Genomic DNA, 26712 nt, shown 5'->3' on the forward strand with positions numbered 1-26712 from the left:
TGTAGGCAAGATAATTCGAGAACGGAAGAAGCTACCGATGTCAAATTACACCCCGTGATTCAGGAGGGTGATGGCTAGCGCTGATTAGATTTTGGTCAAAATCGGTCAAAGGTCAAGGTCACAGTGAGGTCAAACGTAATTCCGTAAATTCATGTGGAGAAATGGAGATTTTTGCTTCGCTCGAAGTTACGAGTTCGTTTTAACTTCGATTTTAATTTTGCCTTCGGTTTTTGCGATCGCTTCGGACGCTTAAACTTCGGTTGTCGAAATTCTGGTAAAAATCGGATGTTTTGGAGACGTTTTAAGATTGTATAAAAAATATTTCACTCGCACGTCACGGGTCGTCACATGGTGCAGTGCACTTGAGCAGAGGTGGCATTGATCACGTAAAGGTTTTGTGTATGCGCGCTGACGGTGTTTTCGATAAAGATGGTGTTTAAAAGTCCTTTTTTATCCCAATAAAGGTTATTGTCACATGCCTGACTGGCTAAGCCGTCGGATTATGTAAAGATTGTTGGTGGATGACCGAATATAATGGTTTTGTGACTTTGATAAATTAATATAAAATATTTGCGTGGAGAAATGGAGATTTTTGCTTGGGTTGACGTTACAATTTTTGATGGTTTGGTGCAGAATCATCATAGAAACTTCTGGTTTGCGTCACTACCTTCTCTCGAGACAGCTTTTATTAGACAAGGTCAGAGGTCAAGTTGACGATTTCGTAAGTACCAGTCTATGACTGCTTGTTTGTTTGTTTGTTTGTGAACAGTATTACGGAAAAACTCCTCGACGGATTTCAACGAAACTTGGTGGGGGATTAGGTATGGCCCTGGGATCATGCCATTATATTTTGGACTTGGTCCAAAGTCCAATATGGCCGCCATGGCGGCCATTTTGAAAAAAAAATTGTTGGAGAAAAAAAAATTTGCAACTTTTTTCAAAAAAATTTCGATTTTATTTGAAAAATATTTGATTTTTTTTTGCATTTCTACATGTTTTAAGTGATTTCCAACCCCCCCCCAAAAAAATTTGTTAGAGAAAAAAAAAAACATCAAATTTTACAACTTTTTTTTTCAAAAAAATTTCTTTTTTTTTTTGTTTGGCATTTCCACATGCGCGTCGATCGAGTTTAGTTTATTCAATCGTGGTTCAGTAGAGTCTGAACCATTTTGACTTACAATGAATAGGATATCAGGTTCTCTTAGGTGACCCAGCAGTATTGGCGGCGGAGGTTTTGCACTCTACCGATTGCTCCCCCTCTAGTTCCTCGTGTATTGGCTTTGATGTCTGTCGGCAAACAAAATTACTGTGCTTCCCCTTTTTCTCGGGTCACTCACCTACATTTTTTTCATTTAATTATTTTCATTTTTGGATGCTGTCCTACAATTCTGTGATTTCTTTTTCATGGTGTACTGGCTTTGATGTCCATTGTCACACAAAATTTCAGCTTTCTCCGTCACCTCGAAGATACCGATCTGGAATATCAGTGAGTGAGTGAGTCAGCGGTTAGAAAGAGCTTTATATATATATATATATATATATATATATATATATATATATATATATATATATATATATATATATATATATATATATATGTACCAGGTGAATGCACCCGGTGCTGCCTGGGTTCTTTTTGAATGAATTTAATCTTCGAAACATATGTCTGATGCGAGCACAGTAACAGTTCCCTATTGGGCCATGGCAATCATAGGCTTGAGGGGTTGGTGAGGGGGAAACACACCCCCCCCCCCCGGCCGAGGGACCTTGCCACATAGCCTAAAACCTTCCCGGGGCTCATCGCGACATTTTTTGTTTCAGTGGTTAGCTCCTATCTTTCACCTTTCAGTGGATTAGCACGTGCAGACAAACAAACAAACAGACAAACAAAAACTTAAAATCATATGTTAGATATATTGTATGTGGCGTTGGCCCGATGTCAATCGGCTGAACTTGAAAAGTTAACGTTACAAAATTGTGTGATGACGTCATAATTCGGAAACCGGAAGTCAGAAGTACAATTCTTTTACATCGGGACACTCCCGGGTACATGTTCTGTCAGCATGTGAAGTTTGGTGAGGATCAGTTCAGTACTTTTCGTGTGCATAGGTCACAGAGAAACACATAGACACACTTTCAACTTTATATATGTATATATATATAAATATATATATATATATATATATATATATATATATATATATATACATATATATATATATATATACAAATATATTTGTTCCCGAAATACAGCCAACATGCTAGCGCAAAAATTTTAGTGCCATCTTACCTACCATTCGCCTGCGGTGTGCAGTTTCAAGTTTCGTTCAAATTGGGCAACGAAAAAATTATTTAAAAAATCAATTCCCGATTCAGTCAAGTACTCTTCAGGAGAATTTGATTAATGCAAACAACCCCAGTGGTTTAGTTTGCTGGAGCTTTCTTTTTTTTTCTTGAAATGATTTTTTTTGATCAATCGCTGTTACAACAGGAACCCAATGGGTTCACGGGTCATCGAGTAACATACTTAAAAGTCATGGGAAAATTATATGATGGTGGATAGAAAGTTTATTTGCTGATTACTTTGAGAGCGAGAAGAAGAAGAATAATAATAAGAAGAGGAGATTAACAAGGAAATGCAAGGAAACCTGGCACAGGTGGAGGCCATTCAGCCCATCATACCTGCACAAACCCCACACCAACCCATCAACACAAGATCCAAGGAAGAAAATACAAAAAAAGTTTTTAAATAATGAACGAATTATGATTATTTTTTAAAGTTTCTGCAGTTGCATTTATTTTTTCTTCCCCTCAGGGGGCGGGGCATGCATTGGGTAAAAACGCACATCAACCACACAACCCCCCTTGACGAGACCCCCATCAACAGCACTCGGTACACATGCACACAATCACCTATCAATGCTCAAACTACCTAAAAGTATTGTCAACATCCCCATACCCCTCCATCTCCATAACTTCCAGGTACCTATCTAATTCAAATTTAAACTTATCTACTGTTTCTGCTTCCAATACCTTTCCAGGGAGATCATTACATGCATTAACTACTCTCTAAGTGAAAATCCCCTGTCTTACTACCATCTTAACTCTCCTTTTTAATTTCAGGCTATGGACCCTGGTCCCTTCACTGTCTACTCTTGAATAATTCATCTTCACTTATTTTATCTCTACCTTTCATTATCTTAAACATCTCCATCATATCTCCTCGTAACCGCCTCCTTTCTGGTGTATAAAGCCCTGTCTCCTTCAGCCGTTCCTCACAGCTGAGTCTAACTCGGCCCGGAATCAATCTAGTCGCCCTGCTCTGAACCCTTTCCATGTCATCTGTGTCCTTCCTGAGTTGTGGTGACCAAAACTGCACACAATATTCTCGATATGGCCCTCACTAAATTCCTGTACAATGTGAACACCACCTCTTTTAATTAATAAATAATCTTCCTCTGAATACAACCTAAAACCCTCTTTGCTTTACCTATCGCTGCCTGGCACTGTGCTGCCTACTTATCTCCCATATCTATTACCACCCCCAGATCCTTCTCCTGTGTGGCACGCTCCAAAATTACCCCTTACATCCTGTAATCTCTATTTTCATTGTCCTTTCCCATCCCCAACACCTTACACTTGCTCAGGTTAAATTCCATCTGCCAATGTTTTGCCCAATCTATGCAAGTATCAATACTTTCCTGAATCTGATCACCACACCCTCTGCTATCCACCTTACCTCCAAGCTTTGTGTCATCTGCACATTTGGAAAGTTTACTCTTTACCCCATTATCCAAATCGTTGATGTATATAATTAATGAATCGTAATGGTTCAAGTATTGATCTCAGAGGTATCCTGCTATTTGCATCCTCCCAGTAAGTCATCCTCTCACTCACAGCCACTCTTTGCTTCCAAACACTAAGCCAGTTTCCAATCCAATTAGCCACCTGACCAGCCACTCCACAAGCCCTCCCTTTGGCGAACAACCTCCGATGTTGTATCTTATCAAATACCTTCTTAAAGTCTACATATACTCTGTCCACTGTCTTTCCATCGTCCACCCAATCAGACACTGCTTCATAGAACTCTAAAAGATTTGTTTAACAGGGACTACCTTTGGTGAACCCATTCTGACTACCTTTAATTAGTTTGTATTTGTTTAAATGGTTCCACATCTGGTCCTTAATTAATATCTCCAACACCTTCCACACAACTGAAGTCAAACTAATTGGTCTATAGTTTCCCAATTCTTCTCTGGAGCCTTTATTAAATAATGGTGTTACATTTACTTCTCTCCAATCCTCCAGTACCTGTCCTGACTCCAGTGAGAAATTGAAAATATCCGTTAACATCTCGCTTACCTGTTCAGCACCTCCATCAATACTCTCAGGTGCATATTATCTGGACCCGGAGCCTTATCTACTCTTCGATTACCTCGCTGTTCCTTTACTTCCTCCACTCCAACCTGGATCTTCTGTAAAAGCCCTTCCTCACCTCCTTGATGGATACTCTCAGCTATTGGTAATTCTCCTGATTGTTCTTGTGTAAACGTTGAAGAAAAATACTTGTTTTATAAGCCTGCCATCTCACTTTCATCACTAACCACTCTCTCGATGCTATTCCTCAATGGGCCCACACTGGTCCTAACCTGTTATTTTTCCCTGATATACATAAAGAAAGCCTTATTATTATGTTTAATATTCTTAGCCATGTCCTTCTCGTACTCTCTTTTGGCTTGTTGATTTATTTTCTTCACTTGCCTCTGTTTACCTTGATAGTGATATATATATATATATATATATATATATATATATATATATATATATATATATATATATATATATATATATATATATATATATATATATATAATTCCAGTCCTGTTATTTTAAACCTCATAAATGCCTTCTGCTTCTCCTAAATAGCATTCCTTATCTCACTACTGAATCACCCTGGTCTCCTTCTGCTTCTATTTTTACCCGTCATTGGAATGTACTTACTCTGCACTCTTCATATTTGGTCCTTAAAGGTTTCCCATTTCTCTGATGCTGATTGTTCTGTTGTTAGTCTCCCAATTAACATCACCAAATTCTCTCCTCATTCCCTCAAGATTTGCCTTCCTGAAATCTAATAGCCTTACCCTACTATCCTGAACTCTAACTCTTAACCGTCTTTGCACACACAATGTTATGGTCACTTGCTCCTAAATGCTCACCAACCTCCACCTCCTCCACCATATTGGGATCATTACATAAAAGGAGGTCGAACACTGCACTCCCCCTCGTGGGCTTATCTACAAACTGGGTTAAAAAACAATCCTGGACTAAAACTAGGAAATCTTCATCTGCTCTTCCGTTTCCCTGTTCCTGGACCCAATCTATCCCTGGCAAGTGAAAATCCCCCATTATCAATAATCTTGCCTTAAGCCGCTGTCACACCTTGACGATTTAGCCAGCGTATGCCGACGTATGAAAAAATTTGTCTAAAACGCTGGCACACGTCGAATACGTTATGGGTAAGTTTTATATACGTTAAGAGGACGCTGGCATACGTTGTCGTACACTGGCATACGTCGTAATACGCTGGCATACGTCGTAGTACGCCGAGCTCGACAACAAATTTTAACATGCTCAAAATTTTTGGACGTATGCCAGCGTATGACTCACATGTTCCGCATACGCTGCCCATAAGTTGTAGGCACGTTATGCGATCGTTGACACACGTCGACACACGTTACTTGTAAGTTACTCATAAGTCGAAACACGTCGAGGTAATGTTTGGCATACCCAAAACTTATTTCTAACCTATGAGTAATGTGTTGTAGGCACGTTACGCGATCGTTGATACACGTCGACACACATTAATTGTAAGTTACTCATAAGTCGAAACACGTCGAGGTAATGTTTAGCGTCAGTGTTCCAGACTCCATGTTTTTTTTTCTTCTTCTTCTCCTTCTCCTCCTCCTTCTCCTTCTCCTTCTCCTTCTCCTTCTCCTTCTCCTTCTCCTTCTCCTCCTTCTCCTTCTCCTTCTCCTTCTCCTTCTCCTTCTCCTTCTTCTCTGTGATGTTGACACTTCGATTTCTGGTGCGGTTATAATATAATAAAATTAATAGGCTGTCGGTCAACGATTTAAATCATAACCGCGCTGGAAATTGAAGTGTCAACATCACCATCATGCCGAAGAAAAAACAAAAACAAAAAAAAACAGGGAGTCTGGAACACTGACGGGTTCCTCCTGTGTGAAGCCCATTTTTAGATACCAATTCCCCTAAACACTGCCAATACGCCATTGTACGGTCGCTGTAAGTTAGAAACACGTTCAGTAAGTTCTGTGGTCATCCACAAGACGTCATATACATCTACATCCGTCAATATGCCTTGGAGATACGTTACACATAGGTTCAAAGCACGTTACTCATAGGTTAGAAATAAGTTTCTGGTACGCTAAACATTACCTCGACGTGTTTCGACTCATGAGTAACTTTTTTTTTGTATACCTTGGTCGAGGCTCGTATGAGAGCAAACACACAACTCACAGCAAGGAGGCATGAGACAAGAGGGGCGGGAGTGGAAGGGACAAAACAGTGGGGAACAGACACATTAGGTGAACTGTGGAAGGGAGAGGGATGGGGATGGGACGGGGAACATGGCGAAGAGAAGATGGACATTTCAGGGACTTTCAGGAAGGAAAGCAGGGGAATTGAAGGAAGTGGGCTTGGGTGGATTATCGGGGGTAGAAAAGATCGAGGATTTGGATGGGGGAAGATAAGAGGTGGTGGTGAACAGCTGTTTTGAAAGCCTGGAGGGAAGAATGGGAAAGAATAGAGTGAGGAAGTTTATTCCAAAGGCGGGAAAAAAGGAGGAATGAAAGAGTGAAGATGAGCAGCGATTCGTGATTTTGGCAGTTTTGCCAGAAGGGGGTTGTTGGCGGACCTTGAGCGCCCTGTGGAAATGTGGTGGGGACAAATCGCAGAGAGAGAGCAGGGGGGGCAAGGCTGGAGAGGAGTCGGTAGAAGACAGAAAGACCACCGACCAACCTGCGGTGATTGAGTGAGAGGCCCAAAGACTCAGCTTCATTGCGGGAGATGCCGATGATCTTAAAAGCCCTGGTTTCGACAGCGTGAAGCCGAGAAAGGTGGGAGGCAGGAGCACCAGCCCAGAGGGAAGAGCAGTACTCCATCAGGCTATGGACAAAAGCTTTGTAAGTGGTCAGGAGCTCAAGAGGGCCGAGGAAGGACTTAGCACGACGGAGGATTCCCAGTCGGCAACTGGCTTTTGAGGCGAGGTTGGAAATGTGACTTTCCCAGGAAAGGTCATGGCAGATAGTGAGACCTAGAAGCTTGAAAGAAAAGACTTCTTCCAGAGGATTGTTGAGAAAGTGGATGGGGGGGGGTTTGTAAACGGTCCTTTCCAAGAGACATAGTGAGAGTGTGAGATTTGTCTGGATTGAAAGACGTGTTCCACGTGTTGGACCAGTTTGTGATTTTATCCAGATCTGCAGTGAGCGAAGAAGCTGCTGCTTGCCGGTCTGAGGGATGACAGATGGTACGGCAGAGGGTGGAGTCGTCGGCAAAGAGAAATAGAGGATTTTCCAGAGAGTCCGAGAGATCATTGATGAAAACCAGAAAAAGAACAGGGCCCAGAACGCTACCTTGAGGAACTCCAGCCTGCACAGGAAGAGAAAATGAAAGAACTCCATTTAGGGCCACACGTTGACTGCGACAGGAGAGGAAGTCTGCGAACCATGAGTGGAGATGGCCTTGAATACCATGGGAAGAGAGTTTGGTGAGTAGGGCAGGGTGCCAGACTGTGTCAAAAGCACGTGATATGTCCAGGGATACGGCTCGGATTTCCTGTCTGGCATTGAGGACCTCCATCCATTGATGGGAGAGCAGAAGCAGCATATCCAGGGTAGAGTGACCTGGTCTGAAACCAAATTGATGATTGGAAATCAAGCCATTGGAGAAGAGGAAGAATTTCATATCTGAAGCGATGATGGATTCCATCACCTTGCTGATGATTGGGAGAAGGCTGATTGGTCTGTAGTTATAGGGATCTGTTTTTGCACCTTTTTATGCAGGGCAGTGATGTTAGCAGATTTCCAAGCAGATGGCAGATGACCTTGGGCAAATGAGAGGGTGAATAGAACAGAGAGAGGGTGAGCAAGAGCAGAAGAGCAGGCTTTGAGGACACGTGGGCTGATGCCGTCTGGACCGGTTGCAGAATCTGACTCGAGGTTTGAAAGCAAGCTCTCCACCTTGTCAGGAGAAAAGGATACAGAGTCCAGGGACAGTTGGGTGCGACTGGGTAAAGTGGGTAGAGATAGTGATGGGTTTAGGACACAAGATTTAGCTGCAAACACTGAGTTTAGACATTCAGCTTTATCACGTGTGGAATCAGCAGTGCGGCCATTTGAGGTAAGGGAGGGGATGGAGGGGGAACATACACCAGAAACAGATTTGATTAAACGCCACTAGGATTTTGAGGAGGGAGCGAGGTTTGAGAGTTCAGACTTGAGATGAGAAAGATGTTGTTTTCTGGCTCTCCTGAGGGTAGATACACACTTGTTCCGAGCTTTGTGGAAAGAACTGAGATTGCCCTCAGTTGGGTTTGCTTTCCATGAGGCAAAGGCAAGTTGTTTCAGGACAACTGCCTCTCCACAAGCTTCAGTAAACCAAGGGCGGGAGGAAGGGTAAGACAACTGAACACGAGAGGGGATAAATCTGTGCATGAGGGAGAGCAAGTTTCTTTGAAAGAATTCCCAGGATGAGTTGATGTTTGAGAAAGTAGTGATAGGAGACCAGTCTGTAAGTTTGATGGCTGCTCGGAGACCCTGCCAGTCGGCTTGAGTGAAATGCCAGACTCGACGGCGGTGAGGTGGTTCTCTGATAACAGCCAGAGAGACGTCCACTTTGACAAGGACGTGGTCAGAAGAACCAATTGGAGCGAAGGAAGAGCAGCAGATATTGTCAGGGAAACTTACAAGTAACGTGTGTCGATGTGTGTCAACGATCGCGTAACGTTCTTACAACTTTTGGCCAGCGTATGCGGAACGTGTGCGTCATATGCTGGCATACGTCGAAAAATTTTGAGCATGCTTAAAATTTGTCGACGTACTCGGCATACTATGACGTATGCCAGCGTGCTCTTAACGTATTCAAAACTTACCCATAACGTATTCGACGTGTGCCAGCGTATTCGGCAAATTTTTCATACGTCGGCATACGCTGGCTAAAACGTCAAGGTGTGACAGCGGCTTAACACTTCGATGTCTAGTATGGTTATGATTTGTATCGTCGAGCCGAAGCCTATTAATAGGCTACGCTACGTGATCGTCGGCGATACGCTGCCACGTGCTATGCATAAGTTAGACTATCGTTGTGCATAGGTTGTGAACGCCGACAACACATGAAGCATTCGTTGGTATAAGTTATTTATATGTTATCGAAACGTTCTGTGTGCATTACTAATACGTTATGCATACGTCCAACTCGTTATGAATATGCCCGAAACTGGAAAAAAAACATCAATAGTTCAGCGTACGCCAGCGTTTTACATACATTTTGATACGTTGCCATACGCTGGCTAAAACGTCAGTGTGATAGCGGCTTTACCGACCACATGCCCTTTTAAAGTCTTAAATTCAACAAGAGAAGGATATATTATGCAAACATGGCAGTTTTGTGTGAGGTGTCTCATTGTCGCCGAATCCAATCTGATATATAAAGCTGATTTCGTGTCTGTGGGTGGATTTTGTTGGTCTGAACAAGGTACGTTTTCATTTCAATTAAAATACTCATGTACTGTTTGCTGTTGAGAAGTCCAGTGGTGTGTTGTTACATAGCAGCTAGCTAGTGCTTGCCAAGCCAGCCATTCCTTCTCAACGGTTTCTTGCAGAGTGCTTGATTGAGTGCTTAAGCCACTTGGCCAGCGCTCTGCAAGAAACTTGGTAACTGAACACACCCCAGATTCATGACATGGCGATGAGGATAAACATCTGCAGCATCATTCATTATTTCAGCCATATCGATGAATTTGTCCCTCAAGGGGTGGGGTGGGAAAAGGCAGGGTAAGGGGTGGGGTGGGAGGAGGGATTTAACGTTGCCCGGCAACGCCGGGTACCCCTGATTGTGGATTATAAAATGCAAGCAATAATACAAAATTGACCCCCAAATAGTCACACTGATTGAGAAAGTAATGATTCTCTGGAACTCAACTCTGATACTACCTTACGTGGAAATAAAGATTGAAATCCCAGGAGTAAAATATGACGTGGTATCTTACAAGGTGACAGCCTTCCCCACCCCCTCCTGTTTTGTCTGGCTCTAGACCCACTGAGTAACCTCATCAATGAACAAGGACACACAGATACAATCTGAGATGCAACCGAAAAACGATCAAAGAAACAAGAAAGGCGACACCTACTGTACATGGATTATCTAAAACTCTTCACCCCAAATTATGAGATTAGCAGATCAACTGAAATTAGTAAAGCAGTTCTCGGAGAACATCCGCATGGAGTTTGTTCTTGACAAATTTGCCAAATGCACATTTTTACAAGGAAGAACAAAAGGAACAGACAACATCTCAATCAATGAAAGCACAACAATACAGGAACTAGAAAATGAAGCATCCTTCAAATTCCTCAGACCAGAATCTAGTCTGATGAATTTGGAGGATGCTTCATTTTCTAGTTTTTTTTATGCATTTATGCATTTTTATGCATTGTTTTATGCATTTTTTTGTGTTGTACCTGGGGATCCTTCTTCTAGTCACTAGAAGAAGGATCCCCAGGTACAACACAAAAAAAATGCAGAAAATAATCAGAAAAGAGTGTCGACACAGACTAAGACGAATTCTGAAGTCATCCCCTCTCCCTGAGAAACAAAAACAAAGCTATTTAAACCAACTTGCAGTGCTGTTATTCCAATATAGCTGTGAAATTATAAACTGGTCACAATTGGAGATCAAGAACCAACCTTGGAAAGATGACAGGCAGTCAACCCCACCAAGTATTACTTCAACAGTCAAGTGGTATTTGAACTCAGGATCCTAGGATCCCAAGCCCACCACTCTAACCATTAAGCCAACACCAGGCTTAATATAACTTCCTCCCATATCCTGAAACCTGCAAATGGAGATAACAACCGAAGACAAGATGTTTTTTGTGCAGTTGGATAGATTAAATGCAGTTTATAAGCCTGATGTTGGCTTCGTGGTTCGAGTGGCTGGCTTGCGATCTTTGGCTCCTGAGTTTGAACCCCAGTGACTGTTGAATTAACCCCAGGTGGGGTTGACTCAGCCTGTCATCCTTGTGAGGTCAGTAAAATGAGTACCAGTGTACTGGTATATAGGGGCACAGCATCAGCGGCACAGTTGTGTCACAACAAATTATAGCAACCTGGCAGCCAAGCTGCCACACCCAAGAAGAAGATGGAAGTCAAGGCATTCAGTTAATAAATATATCAAGCATGGATTAGTTCCTGGTGTGGAGTGACCGATTCATTTCAGGAAGAGAGATTGGTTCAGGCATCGGTTCATGTTTCAGGATTGCAACCGAATTAACTGGTCACAGCCAAGTAAAAGGTGACAAGATGCTCCAGGATGTTTGTGTCACATTTCAAGATCTTGTGTTTGTCTTTTTTCACTCCAACTCTTCTTCACAACATGAGATAAAGTTGAGAAAGTTCGAACATTATTCCTTAGTCGTTGGTTCGGGAATGGTGCTGCAGATGTTTTATTGTCTCAAAGAATTCTTCACTTCACTCAAAAATGTTTTGATTCATCGACAGCCATTCTTTATTTAATTAATAAAAACTGGAGAAATGAACTGTAAAATGTTCTTTCCCTTTCACTTCGGTTATGAAAACATGATATTGATGTAATTTTTAATTGGAATCAAGTAAATTTAGCGCCTCATTTTGAAATGGAAATAAAATGGTTAATCATCCAGAATCTAGAACAGGTGTTTGTGGATTCTGTGTGTACAAATTAGGTTAAACAGTGTTGTTCCAGAATTTTACTCCAAATGTCTCTCTCTATGGTTCGTTTTATGAAATATGACTGGTCTATCTATCGTGTGTGTGTGTGTGTGTGTGTGCACGTGTGTGTGTGTGTGTGTGTGTGTGTGTGTGTGTGTGTGTGTGTGCGCGCGCGCGCGCGTGTGTGTACACGACCGGTTCAAAGTTTGAGAACACCACCATTTTTCATTTTTTACTGAAATGTAAGCAGTTCAAGTCCAGTGAATAACCTGAAATGGTACAAAGCTAAGTGGTAAACTGCCAGAGGTTAAAAAAAAAAAGTTTAGGTTACCAAAAACTGAAAAATAATGTAAATTTCAGAGTTGTTAAAAAAGGCCCTTTTCAGGGAACAAGTGATGGGTTCGCAACTGCAGCTGTTCTGCAGCAATGGAAGTTAAATTAAGCCTTGAAAGTTGATGCAAACAATTTCTACAGGTGTCCCAACTTTTGTTGATTCGTGAGAAATCCTCTGTCTGGAAAAGCAGTGTTGGAACAGACTGTGTTGGTCCACCCTCTGAAGCAGCATTTGGACAATATTGCACTGCAGGACGAAGTATATTGCTATCATAAAGGTGAGAAAAAGACAATTAACAAAGGAAGACAGACAGACCATTATAACCCTTAAAAGTGTAGGTTTTTCCTTTGGAGAAATTGCAAAGTAGCCAAGATGTCAGTGAGTAGTTTCCTACACCATCAAAAGGCCCTTGGAAACTGGAGGAAACTCTGGCAGGAAGAGGTCTAGTAGACCAAAGCCACAACACAATCAGAAGACAAGTTTCTGAGAGTCAACAGCTTGTGTGAAGGGCGGTTCACAGGACAGGAGCTTCAAGCACAGCTTAACACTGGTCGAAGTAAGGAAGTCTCAGTTTCAACTGTGAAGAGAAGACTTCGAGCTGCAGGTTTTACAGGTCGAGTGGCAGTAAGAAAGCCATTGCTAAGATGGCAAAATAAGAAAAAGAGGCTTTCCTGGGCCATGAAGCACCACCAGTGGACTACTGAAAACTGGAAGAAGGTCTTCTGGACCGATGAATCAAAATTTGAAATCTTCAGTTCATCATGCAGGGTTTTTGTACGCCATCGAGTAGGAGAAGTGATGGTTCTTCAATGTGTGACACCAACTGTCAAACATGGAGGAAGAAGCGTGATGATCTGGGGCTCTTTTGCTGGATGCAGAGTCGGCTACTTGCACAGAGTGACAGGCATCCTGAACCAAAAGGGTTACCACAGCATTTTGCAGCGCCATCCAATACCCTCTGTTCTACGCCTTGTTGGTCAGGGGTTCATCCTCCAGCAAGATAACGACCCAAAACATACCTCCAGGCTATGTGTGAACTACCTTAGAAGAAAAGAACAAGACGGTAAGCTTCAAATCATGGAATGGCCAGCGCAGTCTTCAGACTTATACCCCATCGAGCTGGTTTGGGATGAACTGGACAGAAGGATGAAAGCAAAGCAACTCAGAAGTGCAACATATTTGTGGGAACTTCTGCAACAGTGTTGGGCGGAACTTTCCGAACAATATTTAATTTACATTGTAGAAAGAATGCCACAAGTATGTTCGGCTGTTATATCTGCAAAAGGTGGCTACTTTTATGAGTCAAAAATTTAGATTAAATATTCTTCAACAAAACGATTCCATGATTTCTTTTTTTATCTGCCATTATTTATTTGTTCTGTGCATTAATTTCAGAGTACATTGAAACATGAAACTGTTTAATTTTCAGAAAAAACTGGAAAAATAGGGGTGTTCTAAAACTTTTGACCGTGTGTGTGTGTGTGTGTGTGTGTGTGTGTGTGTGTGTGTGTGTGTGTGTATTTTTGTATGATTTTTAAAAATAATTATTATTGATTCTCAGATACAGATTTGATAACATTTCTGAACTGGGTTTTCCATCCACTTTACATGTTTTGTGTTCAATTCCACGATGATCCATTCCAGTGGAGGATAACGAGTTATATCCACGACACACTCGCTTTGTTTATCTTATCTTGTGATTGTGATTTCTCATCTTGTGTTATTTTGTCTATTTGTGATTTACTAACTCGTGTTTTGAACGTTTTTCAGATTTGTTCTCTTTGAGAACATCACCAGATCTCGTGAGGTTTTGTGAGAGATTGGAAACCACAAACTGAATGTGATGAAGATGTTCAAGTTGATGAAGAGATTATTTCTTCGAGATGTTCTCATGATCCTCTTCATGGGTTTGTTTTTCACCTCCACCGGTGAGTCCTGAAATTGTGGAATCATCATCAATGTTAATTACTTCTTATCCTTTTCACCCAGGATGGTGGAATAGTTTGATTTGATCCCAATGATCCTTTTCTTTCCAAAACAAAATGTTATCTTTATGGATCATGATTGTTAAACTCATGTAGTGGGATATTAGTTTGTACACATTAATAGGATTATGAGGGTGTAACTCCTGGGGAATATAAAGGTTTACAGGATAATAAGGAATGTTCTTAAACTCAATGTCTCATTAGATGTCCATTGGTGTAAGGAATTCCACAAATGTTTGTTTTCTTTGGTTATGTTTTTTTTAAAGTGGGAATCGATTTGTAATTACCTTTCCCTTATAAAAGGTTATTCAAGGTTCCCTGAACTAAACACAAACATTTTTTCTCCAATACTGGAGAACTTTCCAGACTCGGTGATGTCATGGTAGAGTGTCTGCTCCGAGTCTGGGAGGTCGGTGGGTCGAACCATGACCGAGTCAAACCAAAGATTTTAAAATAGTACGTGATGATTCCTCACTTGATGTTCAGCATTTAGATGATAGAACATGGATAAACCCCACGGGTTGCCATCCAATGAGGAGGGAAATTTCTCCCTCAAGGTTCCCCACTGACTGCAGAGAGGAAATCACCACCATTAGATGATAGCACCAGCACCCAGTGTGTTCACGGAAGTTCCTTCTCCCAAGATCAACGTCATGTTTGTCCGATGTCAAGTCTTGTGTTATCTGCCATTTCTGTCTGCATGAGAGTACATGATTTGTGTGTAACAGCTCTTCCATGGGCCTTCGGATTTTAAGAAAAATTATTCTTTTCAAACTTTATTCTTAGTGTTGTGTAATGTTTTGTAAATTACGGCATTATTACGTCGGTAGTTGAAGTACTTTGATTCAGATATAATGTATGGTGATGTGTCTTGGTAAATCTTGTTCAAATTTAACTGTTCACCTTTGCAAACCTGATTCACCTTTACAAACCTGATTCGATAAAAAAAATATCTTCTCTCCATCATCATTATCATGTTTATCTCCAGTAAGATGTGAAGTTTCCTTGGAAAGTGAAGGAAGAGTTTGATTGTGGAACAAACCGCAGGTACACTCTTCCTATAAATGTTCATGAATGTAGATTGTTGGAGTTCATCCTTATCAGGTGAAAAAATTAAGCCTGGTGTTGGCTTCGTGGTTCGAGTGGTTGGCTCAGAATCCCTGGGTTCTGAGTTCAAGCCCTGTTGTCTGCTGAATTAACATCAGGTGGGTTTGAGTGAGCCTGTCATCCTTCTGAGGTTGGTGAAAGGAGTACCATTGTACTGGTAGAGGGGGCACAGCATCAGTTGCACTCCAATAAATGATAGTTACCTTGCTGCCACTTGCAAGAATGGAACAGATTAACAATTTGTGTGTTTAACTGTTTCACTCTTATTGAGATGTGTGGTACTGACCTGGACACTGTGGTGAATCCAATCCTTTTACTCATTTTGATAAATGATCATTTTCCCACTGGAAAGCTGCAGATGGATTTGTTCACCCAAGGAAGTTCAGTGTCATCTCTCGGGGTCTTGGGTAGATCGGAAAATTTTATTGAAATGAAGAATACAATATTTAATCCCACATCCCCTCGATCTTTGTCACAACTCATGAGCAGTGTGTTGCTGCTGGTTTGCATTACTGCTCAGGATTGCTGTCGTGTAGCTGATGCAGTGCCCCCTGTAGGTTAGGGCAGGAATTTCTGATAAATCCTGAGAAGGTTAGCGCCAACTTATCCATCTTTGCCAAATATACCAAGGGATGTTCTATGTCCACCAGCTACCTCTAGCAGATGGGATAACCAGCAGAACGTCCATCTCAGTGACATCACTTTGTTATTTAACACCATACCTGTGAATTACGAATCATATAGTTTATAATTGGGTCTGGAAGTTTTCCTTTATATTGTCACAGTTTTCGAAAACTTATCTCGGGGGAGAGCATACATGAACACGTAGGTGACCTGAGGATCAGTTATTTCATTAGTCTTTGTGTAGACAGTCCTTGGTCCCTTGTCAAAGGTTGTTCATGTGGGCATGCATTGGCTCGGCTGTATTTTTCCAGTGTAATGTCTCTCCCCTCCAACTCTGGTACTTTCAATCTTTCTTTCTTCACACCATCATTCTATTCAATCCCTCTGTAAATTTCCATCCTTCCTCCTTCACACCATTTCCCTACTCTGCCTTTCTCAATCCACAAATTACCTCCCCTTCATCAAACATCCTTTCAAGAATTCTACCTTCAACCCTGCTGTTCAGTCATCCCTCGGTCCCGCAGAGTCTCTCTCCGTTTTTCACTCCATTTTATATACATGTGCACGGCACGGCGCACGATGCTTGGTGTTCGTGGCCTGCAAGGTGCGGCGCTTTTCGCAGGTGTGGTACATTGCTGAACTGCACAAGTGAATTATTGTGCATGAGAGAGGGGTCGGGGGCTCTGGTCACGGCCTTGGGTGCATAAAGGAAGGGGTGGGGCTGAATTGAAAGCTCCCTCAGAATGGCGTGCCAATTTCCACAAGTGACGTCGTGGAACCGCCCCCATCGGCTGCAGATTAATGAGAGAGAGAAGACTTGTGGGAGGATTGAAGAAAGCTGATGTGAAGAAGCAGAAAGGCAGAAGCGAACAGGACTTTCCATCAACCATTCTTTTTTCCAACATCAGTACCAACTCACCCCTCTCACCCCTCTCACCCCTCTCACCCCTCTCACCCCTCCCTCTCAAAGCAACCATCACATTCTTCTCCCTCCAAGCTACCCTCTCACCTTTCTCAAAAACTTCCCCCTCACCTCTCTTCCTCAACTCTCCCCACTTACCCTTCTCACTCCAATCACCCCCCTCACATCCACAAAGCTGCCTCCTTCCCCTGCCCTCTCTCCTACATCAGAGGCTGTATGGACATGCGGCTCGTTTTCCTCTCCTCCCCAGTACCACAGAGCCTTTTCTCCTCCTCATCTGGCCCCTCCCCCTCACTATTCTGCAATCCCCCACACTCTTTCAACAACTCTCCTGACCTCCCCCCCCTCCTCCCTTGTCCTACCCTCCTCCTCCTCAACCATCTCCTGCACCTAAAGCCTCCTCCCCTCCCTCTTCCTCAACAGTGTGGACATGAAAATCCAGGGCCTTCGCTCAAACCTTACAGATCTTTCCATTCAAGTTGCCACTGACAAACCAGACATAATCTGCCTAACAGAAACTTTCCTCCCTCAAGATGTCTCGGACTCCCAAGTATCTCTCCCTAGTTACTTCCTCCTCCCTCCTCTGGTATGACAAACCTGAACCTCGTCCTGGTGGAGGAGTTGCTCACTTCATCAAAGACTATTCCTCACTCTCCATGCACTGCCCTCACTCCCTCACATCCTCAGGAATACTTCTGGCAACGGCTTCCCTTCCACTCCCACCTCATGTTTATATGTGTACTGTACCGTCCACCAAACAGTGATGACTCCTTTTACACCTCACTATCCGAAAACATGGACCAACTTCTATCATCTCATCCGAGCTCTCTCTTCCTCATATGTGGTGACTTCAGTTGTCATCATGCCAGTTGGCTACGTGTGGGTACCTCTCTCACCTGTCATGGCACCTCAGCAAAAGCTTTCTGTGACCCATTGGGACTGACTCAATTGGTCAATTTCCCGACCCGGATCTCAACCAATGGTACTCTATCTCTTCTGGATCTGATTTTGACAAATTTCCCTGACAATATCTGTTGCTCTTCCTCCACTCCAATCGGTTCTTCTGACTACGTGCTTGTCAAAGTGGACATCTCTGGCTATTAATTATCAGAGAACCAACTCACCGCCGTCAAGTCTGGTATTTCACTCAAACTAACTGGCATGGTCTCCAAGCAGCCATCAAACTTCAAGACTGGTCTCCCATCACTACTTTCTCCAACATCAACTCATCCTGACAATTCTTTCAAACAAACTTGCTCTCTCTCGTACAAAGATTTATCCAACCTCATCTTCAGTTGTCCTACCCTTCCTCCCACCCTTGGTTCACTGAAACTTGTGGCGAGGCAGTTGTCCTGAATCAACTTGCCTTTGCCTCATGGATAGCAAACCCAACTGAGGGTAATCTCCGTTCCTTCCATAAAGCTCGGAACAAGTGTGTATCTACCCTCAGGAGAGCCAGAAAACAACATCTTTCGAAGATCAAGTCTGAACTCTCAAAGCTATCTCCTCCTCCAAATCCTGGTGGCGTCTAATCAAATCTGTTTCTGGTGTATGTTCCTCCTCCATCCCTCCCTTTCCTCAAATGTCCACACTGTTGATACCGCACATAAAAAGTCGGAATGCCGAAACTCGGTGTTTGCATCGAAATCTTGTGTCCAAAACCCATCACTTTCTCTTCCCACCTTACTCAGTCGCACCCATCTCTCCATGGACTCTGTGTCCTTTTTTCCTGACAAGGTGGAGAGCTTGCTGTCAAACCTCGACTCAGATTCTGCAACCGGTCCAGACGGCATCACCCCACGTGTCCTAAAAACCTGCTCCTCTGCTCTTGCTCACCCTCTCTCTGTTCTATTCACCCTCTCATTTGCTCAAGATCATCTGCCATCTGCTTGGGAATGAGTAAACATTACCGCTCTGCAAAAAAAGGTGCAAAAATAGATCCTGACAACTACAGACCAACCAGCCTTCTCCCAATCATCAGCAAGGTTATGGAATCCATCATCGCTTCAGACATTAAATCCTTCCTCTTCTCCAATGGCCTGATTTACGATCCTCGATTGGGTTTCAGACTCGGTTACTCTACCCAGGATATGCTGCTTCTGCTCTCCCAACAATGGATGGAGGTCCTCAATGCCAGACTGGAAATCACAGCCATATCCCTTGACATATCGCATGTTTTTGACATGGTCTGGCACCCTGCCCTGCTCACCAAACTCTCTTCCTCTGGTATCCAAGGCCATCTCCACTCATGGTTTGCAGACTTCCTCTCCTGTCACAGTCAACGTGTGGTCCCAAATGGAGTTTTCATCCCCTCTTCCTGTCCAGGCTGGAGTTCCTCAAGGTAGCGTTCTGGGCCCTGTTCTTTTTCTGGTTTTCATCAATGATCTCTCTGACTCTCTGGAAAATCCTCTATTTCTCTTTTCTGATGACTCCACCCTGTGCCGTACCATCTGACATCCCTCAGACCAGCAAGCAGCAGCTTCTTCACTCACTGCAGATCTGGGTAAAATAACAAACTGGTCCAACACGTGGAACATGTCTTTCAATCCGGAAAAATCTCACACTCTCACTATGTCTTTCCGAAAGGATTGTTTGAAAAACTCCCCCCATCTACTTTCTCAACAATCCTCTGGAAGAAGTCCTTTCTTTCAAGTTTCTGGGTCTCACTATTTGCCATGATCTTTACTGGTAAAGCCACATTTCCAACCTGGCCTCCAAAGTCAGTCGCCGACTAGGCATCCTCCATCGTGCAAAGTCCTTCCTCGACCCACCTGAGCTGACCACATACAAAGCTTTTGTCCGCAGCCTGATGGAGTACTGCTCTCCCCTCTGGGCTGATGCTACTGCCTCTCACCTTTCTCGGCTTCAGGCTATGGAAACCAAGGCATTTCGAATCATGGGCATCTCCTGCAATGAGGCTGAGTTTTTGGGCTTCTCACTCTCTCACCACAGGTCGGTCGGTGGTCTTTCTGTCTTCTACCATCTCCTCTCTAGTCTTGCCCCCCCCCTCTGTCTGTGATTTGTCCCCACCATATTTCCGCAATGCACTCAAGGTCCGCCAATAACCCCCTTCTGGTGAAAGTACCAAAATCACGAATCCCTGTTCACCTGCACTCTTTCATTCCTCTTTTTTCCCGCCTTTTCCCTTCCTCAATTTTTCTACCCCTGTTAATCCACCCCAAACTCACCTCCTTCAAATCTACTGCTTTCCTTCCTGAAAGTCCCTGTAATGTCCATCTTGTATACCCCATGTTCCCCTCCCCATCCCTCCCCCTTCAACAGATCTCCGAATGTCTCTTTTGTCTTTTCCACTTCCACCCCACTTGTCTCATGCCCCCCCCACCCCCTCACTGGGCATTGTGTGTTCGCTGCCATACGAGCCTCGACAAGGTGAACAAAAAAAAAGGAAAAAAAAAACAGGACAAGCTCGCACTTGCAGGGACGAAAAGAGAAGCCTCGTGAGGGAAGTAACAAAAACATGCGAGGGTAAAGAAAGTAAGGTGTGTCGAGCTTCTATGTAAAAAAGACACTTCCTTCCCAAATGTCGTCCTGCCCTCTCGATCCTGTCAGCCCCGAAGGACGAGGAGGGTGAACGGTAGCACCTCATCGATGGTAGCATGAGGAGGAAGAATCTGAGGCAGAGGAGGATGACTTGCCTATGTAGCTCACTTAGGCCGAAGTCACATTTGCTCTACGGCGAGGATACGGCGGCCGTACACCCTCTGAATTGACAGAAACGTGCAGCGGCCGCAGAGAAACTGAGGTTGCCTCAGGGAGGCCCTACGCCGTTTGGCTATATTTTACAGGCCGTAGGGGCGCCGTGGAATTATAGCGCGGAGTTATAACTTTTTTTCATTTCTACGTTCGCCGTAGCAATTCGACAAGCCAAGCTATGACGTAGATGTGTTCCACGTCGACCGTACGTAGGGCGTACGGTGGGCTTGCGTTATTCGTGCGGCTGCCGTAAGCTCTTCTTAATGAAAAATGAATTTTCCCAACCCACAAAAAATTACGGCGGCTGCACTATTTCCACGGTCGCCGTACGGTGGCCTTGTGTTCTGTGTAACTACCTGCGGGCAACGCAGGGTCGACGCACGGTTTCCCTATGCCCGACGTGCACCTACGTACGGCCTCCATGGCAGTCTGCGTTGACCGTGCGTCCACCGTGCTCTACCGCTAGAGATCGGAGTATAGGTGTTTGCCTATACAGTGGTGCCCCCAGAATCCGAATTTAATTCGTTCCAGGAGGCTGTTCGGATTGCAAAAAGTTCGGATTCCAAAAATATTTTCCCAATAAGAAATAATGGAGTGAATTAATCCGTTCGTGGACCCAAAGACAACCCACTTTCAAGACACTTTAAACTGAAATTCCCCATGTTTAAGGTAAGTAAGATGAGTAAATGACCTTCGGTGGTGGTGTATTGTATGTAAACTGGTACAATCACCACATCCAAAGGTCCACACAGGCTCGAGCTCTGGCCTGGGTTCCGATCGCTCGCGCACTCTGCGAGAGCGCTGCCCCCAGGGCAGCTCATCAATCATGATGCCCGCAGAACCACAATCACTTTCATCAAACGCATTAGGCTGACGTAATAATGGATATTCCAAATTACAACTGGTTTTGCTGTGAAATTCAATCCTTGCCCGACAGTCGGTCGACAGACGATACCACGTGATCGGATTGCTTTTTTGTTATTGATTAAAACATAAGATGATAAAAAAAACAAACATCACAAATGAACGTGAAAACACGAGGTAAGGCCTAAGTCACATTTGGCTCGGTGGCCGGAGGGTCTACAAAATGTACGGGCACTAGCAATTATAAAGCGGCCGCAGTATTTCCACGGTCACACAATGTAGCAGCAACATATGTTTTTATTTTTCGGGTAGACCCACGGGGTATTTATAAATTGTGGAGACCAAAAACGTGGGGGTGCCGTGCGGTCTTTGATTTGATGTCACACATTGACCTTAGGGCGTTCCTGCGGCGGCCATAGAATTTTCAAGGCAGACGCAAGGTGCCCGCAAGACGACCACAAGGTGACTGCAGGGGGACAGCAAGGTGACCGCAGGGGGGCCCAAAGTCGAACGTTCGGCCAGACGGACGGTAACGAATGGGTTAATTTTAATTTTTTTTTTACCAGTTTTTTTTTCGGCTTGTCGAATTTCTACGGCGAACGTAGAAATGAAAAAAGTTATAACTCCGCGTTATAATTCCAAGGCGACCTTATGACCTGTAAAATATAGCCATATGGCGTAGGGCCACCCTGAGGCCACCTCAGTTTATCTGCGGCTGCCGCACGTTTCTGTCAATTCAGAGGGCGTACGGCCGCTGTATCCTCGCCGTAGAGCAAATGTGACTGAGGCCTAAAGTATCGATCGACACACGAGAGAAGCTTTCAGGAGTACTTCCACCGACGAACTGAATGAACAAAGCGCAAGGATGCGGGTCGAATAGGTGGGAGAGACGCGTGAACAAACATGAACGCCATGTTGTGTTCGGTTTTTTAAAATGTATTAGGTTTTTAGGGCAAAATTTTCTCGAAAAAATTGTTCAGATTCCAACTTGTTCAAACAATGGGGAGTTCGGATTCTGGGGGCACCACGGTATATTATAGTTATAGTATATTCAGTTACATATACTGGTATATTTTTATTTCAGTAAAAAAAGAACTAGTATATATACCCACTCGTTAGCGTCCGTCTGGCCAGACGTTCGCCTTAGGGCCCCCCTGCGGTCCACCTGTGGTAGCCTTGCGGGCACCTTGCGTCTGCCTTGAAAATTCTATGGCCGCCACAGTGATGCCCTAAGGTCACCGTGCGACATCAAATCAAAGACCGTGCGGCACCTCCACGTTTTCGGTCTCCACAATTTCTAAATACGCCGTGCGGCTCCCCGAAAAAAAAAAACAACATATGTGACTGCTACATTGTGTGACCATGGAAATACTGCGGCCACGGTATAATTGCTAGTGGCCACAGATTTTGGAGACCCCACGGCCGCCGTAGCAAATGTGACCTAGGCCTTATGTGGGACGTTGGAGAGGAATTGCCTGCTGGGTCTAGACATCTCATGGATGCGGCTGCATGTACCCATCGTGTCACATCACCACTGCCCATCTTCCCCATCCATTTCCCTCTGCATTCTGTTGTATATTTGTGTGAGGTGAGGGAGAGAAGGAAAGACTGCTTTCCTTTTCTCCGTACGCTACTTTTATTTTATTTTCAAGTCCTTCTTGTTTTATTCTTTGCCCCTGAGTTTATGATGGCCAAGTCTCTTGTTAAAGTAAGATTGAAGAAGAACACGTGTTTGGATTAAATCTGCTCTCATGTGTCTTTTTGCCTTTTTGCAAACAAATACTTGCTTTTAAATGATTGCTTCCTTGTGTGTTTGTAATACATAATTGTTTTTTGTCATTTTCAATCTTTCTTGATTGTCTTTTCCTTTATTGGTCCAACACAGTGTACAAGTGAGGTTAGACAGGACGTTCTACCCCAATAATTTGCTTTGTTAGCCAGCGCACACTCATTGTCATGCTCGGCAGTAATTTGAGTGTGCACTGAGGGCACGTGACCCCAATTAGCTGGCCGTTCACAGGTAAGGTATCACGCAAAGTACTGTAACCCTGCCTGGATTGGCCATGCTTATCGGCTCGGCATTCCTGGTTGCGTAGCAACCTGCCGGTGCATGGAGTTGTCTGTGCCTGGCAGCCTCAGGACTGGGCGTTCGGGAGGGACCCAAGTGCTTCTCCTCGTTGGAAGCCTCGAACCCCGGATCCATAACAACATCAAAACCTCTCAAAACAAACAAACCATTTGTGTCCAACTGGATGAACTATTGTTCTCCTCTGTGGGTTGGGAACCCTGTTTCCACATTGCAATCTTGGATGTGGTTAACATGAGCTACTTGATTATGATCTCTGATATTTTCAACACAAAATGATATTCACAGATGGCTCATGCAAGGGCGATCAACATGGGGTGAAAGGTCGACACAACAATGCAACATATATGATCTGGCTCACGAAGGATGGAGAATCGTGTAAGGAATGAAAAAGTAGAAAAATATTGTTATGGTTTTGTAAGTGTACCCCAGGGGAGAGCATTCATGTGCACATAGGAATTCCCAGAATGAGTTATTTCATGAGTTTACGTGGTAGGTAGGCCTTTGCCTTTCATCCGGGGGAATGAGGGGGGAAATGTATTGTGAGGATTGCTTGTGTATTCCCGGTGTGATGTCTTCCCATTTGCCATTTTTAATCTCATCTCTCCACCAATAATTTGCTTCACAAAACCCCACTTCAATAACCCCTCCTTCAGTCGGTCGTTTTTTTTCTCATCGGTCTTTTCTTCAACTCCGCAGTTGGTCGTTCGTCCTTTGGTCCGCCTGTGTCCCTCTCCCTTTCCACTCGATCCATCCACTCACTCGGTTATTCCTACATAATCAACCATGTGCTCATACGTCTGTCCATTAGGTACTCCTCAGTCTTCAAGTCACCACCAACCTCTGTCAAAACCAATATGGGCGAATGTGTCCCTCCGTTAAACAATAAATCCTGTGGACCGGTCAAATCGCCTTCCCACATTCTTCCTTCCCTGCACTCCGACATTTGTCACACAGGAGAACGCTTATCCAACACATGCACAGAACAAAGGAACATTTGCACGCAAGGGAGGGAGTTGGGGAGCTCCCTCGCTGCACCCTCGAGGGGAGGGGCGTTGGTGCCCGTGGCCGTCATACGTAACGACATGGGGATTTTCCACAGCCCATTGCTGCACCCTTCCCGTCAGACACGCACCAATGGGAAAGATGCTCACATGAAGTTTGCTCCCTTGAAGTTATGCCTAGTATGGCACATATTAAGACCAATACTCGACACGGTTTGTGGCTGTTGTCGATGCACCAGTGGCGCGAGTACATCTCAAACTGCCTGTTTGGGAGATTGACTGCCAGAGTGTGGGTTGGCTGGACCCGGCTGCACTGGGTAAGAGGCGCAGGAGTAAGTTATGCTGGAGCCGGAGCCGAGCGGCCCACAATGAAGGGCGTGATGAAATCCCTGGGGTCTCCACTTACACTCACGCCACACGCCTCCAACACAACACCGACACTCCACCACCCAACCTCTCACCCCCTCATCCACTTTTAACCTTTGGCCCAACACAACTCTGATTGGTTGCGTGAGTAAAGTGGGGGGTCGAACCAAGACTCCAAACTGCCTCTTTCTGCTTCTCTTGTCTCTTCTTCCTAGATGAATGATGGTGCCATGTCTGTCGTGTAAGTCTGCTTAAGGGGAAATACGTGCTCAGGGCATAACTCTGCTCTTCTGTGTCTTCTGACTTTGCTTGCTTTTAAAATACGTGCTGAAGGATTATATATTGGTTGTGTGTGTGTGTGTAAATAATTGTTACATTTCAAACCTCGATTGGGTCCTTTATTTCATTGATCTGACTGAGTGTGTATGTAATGGATAGATGGGAGTTCCACAACACCATTTCACTTCGGTGGTGTTTAGCCAGCGTTCATCCAGGGTTCACTCGGCCACAGTATTTGGAAGACAAGTGAGTGCTGTGACCATGGACTCTATCTCAGAAAGTTGTACCAACGAGTAGGTAATGCGACTGGACTTTTAGTACCCTGCTCGGTGTAATTACTTTTACCGGAATTGGTTGACAACCCTCTGGGCCATTGAGTTATCTGTGGTTCGGGGAGTTATCCATGGTCCAGGGGCCTCAGGGTCTGTAGTGGCGACAGGTCTTAGTACGCACCTCATGAGCTCTATGCATGTGCTGAAGCTGTGACAATATTTAAGGACAAAGAGCTAATTAGGGAGAAGAGGAAATGACTAAACAACTGTCATCAAGTGAGGAGATAAAGTGATTAATGGTAAAAATGGAAAAGTAATTTTTGTTTTTCACAAACTTAACAAGGATTTGTTTAACACCTTGGGATATAAATTATGTGGATCAGACATGTCGAACAATAGCCCTTCATCAGTGTAAGAGGGGGTGTGGGTGGATGGAGAATGATAAAGTAAGGGACCGGGTCCAGATACAAAGGTTACATGTGGGTTAAGACAGGATTTACATTTTCTTGGGGAAAAAACAAATGATGAAAGGACTGGATCAAAGATGAGGGGTGAAAGATCTGGGGTCAAAGACCAAAGGGAGTGATTGCATTGATTAAAGTATTCCAATAACTGAAGAAAAGGCAGTTAATTAATTAAGAAGAAGATTATTGGAGAAGATGGAAATAAAAACCCAGAAGAGATATAAAAGAGGAAATTACTACATCATCACACCATTTGAAAGCCTTTATCCCTGAGCAGGGGTCGGCTTTTTGCGGGCTCCAATCATGGTACCCTTACTTGTGGCAATGTTTTTACGGCCGGACGTCCTTCCTGACACCAACCCTTTCGTCACCTTGGACGCTGCAGGGATAATTACCAGTATACTGGTTCTCATTTCGCCGACCTTCGGAAGGATGACAGGCTGAGTCAACCCCCCTGATGTTAACCGCCTTAACCACAAAGCCACACCAGGCTCATAAAAGAGGAAATTACTATATAACTAACTATAACAGCACTCAGTAGAATGCACACCTCCAGCAGGCTAAACAGTTTAGGTTTTGTATCCCACCGAAAGGCCAGATCTGCATCCGGATGTTCAACAAAATCGAATCATCTAACTAACTCATCTACCAAGTTTTGTCATCATGTGTCTACAACTTTTTGAAATATCACAGACAGACAAACAAGGCG

At 43.9% G+C, this 26712-nt stretch overlaps 1 protein-coding gene across 1 annotated transcript in view; it reads left to right on the forward strand.

Moving 5' to 3' along the window:
* LOC147010458 (uncharacterized) overlaps window positions 1-26712 on the forward strand; it is a 71056-nt gene that overhangs the window by 6519 nt on the left and 37825 nt on the right. The window contains exon 2 of the mRNA XM_085858780.1: window positions 14087-14244. Within this exon, the coding sequence (XP_085714906.1) occupies window positions 14160-14244 (85 nt within the window). The 5' untranslated portion in view covers window positions 14087-14159. The remainder of the gene's footprint in view (window positions 1-14086; window positions 14245-26712) is intronic.

Source organism: Eptatretus burgeri, chromosome 16, assembly GCF_056783735.1.
Source record: "Eptatretus burgeri isolate ZD-2024b chromosome 16, Ebu_testis_v1, whole genome shotgun sequence".
In the NCBI taxonomy this organism is placed as follows: Eukaryota; Metazoa; Chordata; class Myxini; order Myxiniformes; family Myxinidae; genus Eptatretus; species Eptatretus burgeri.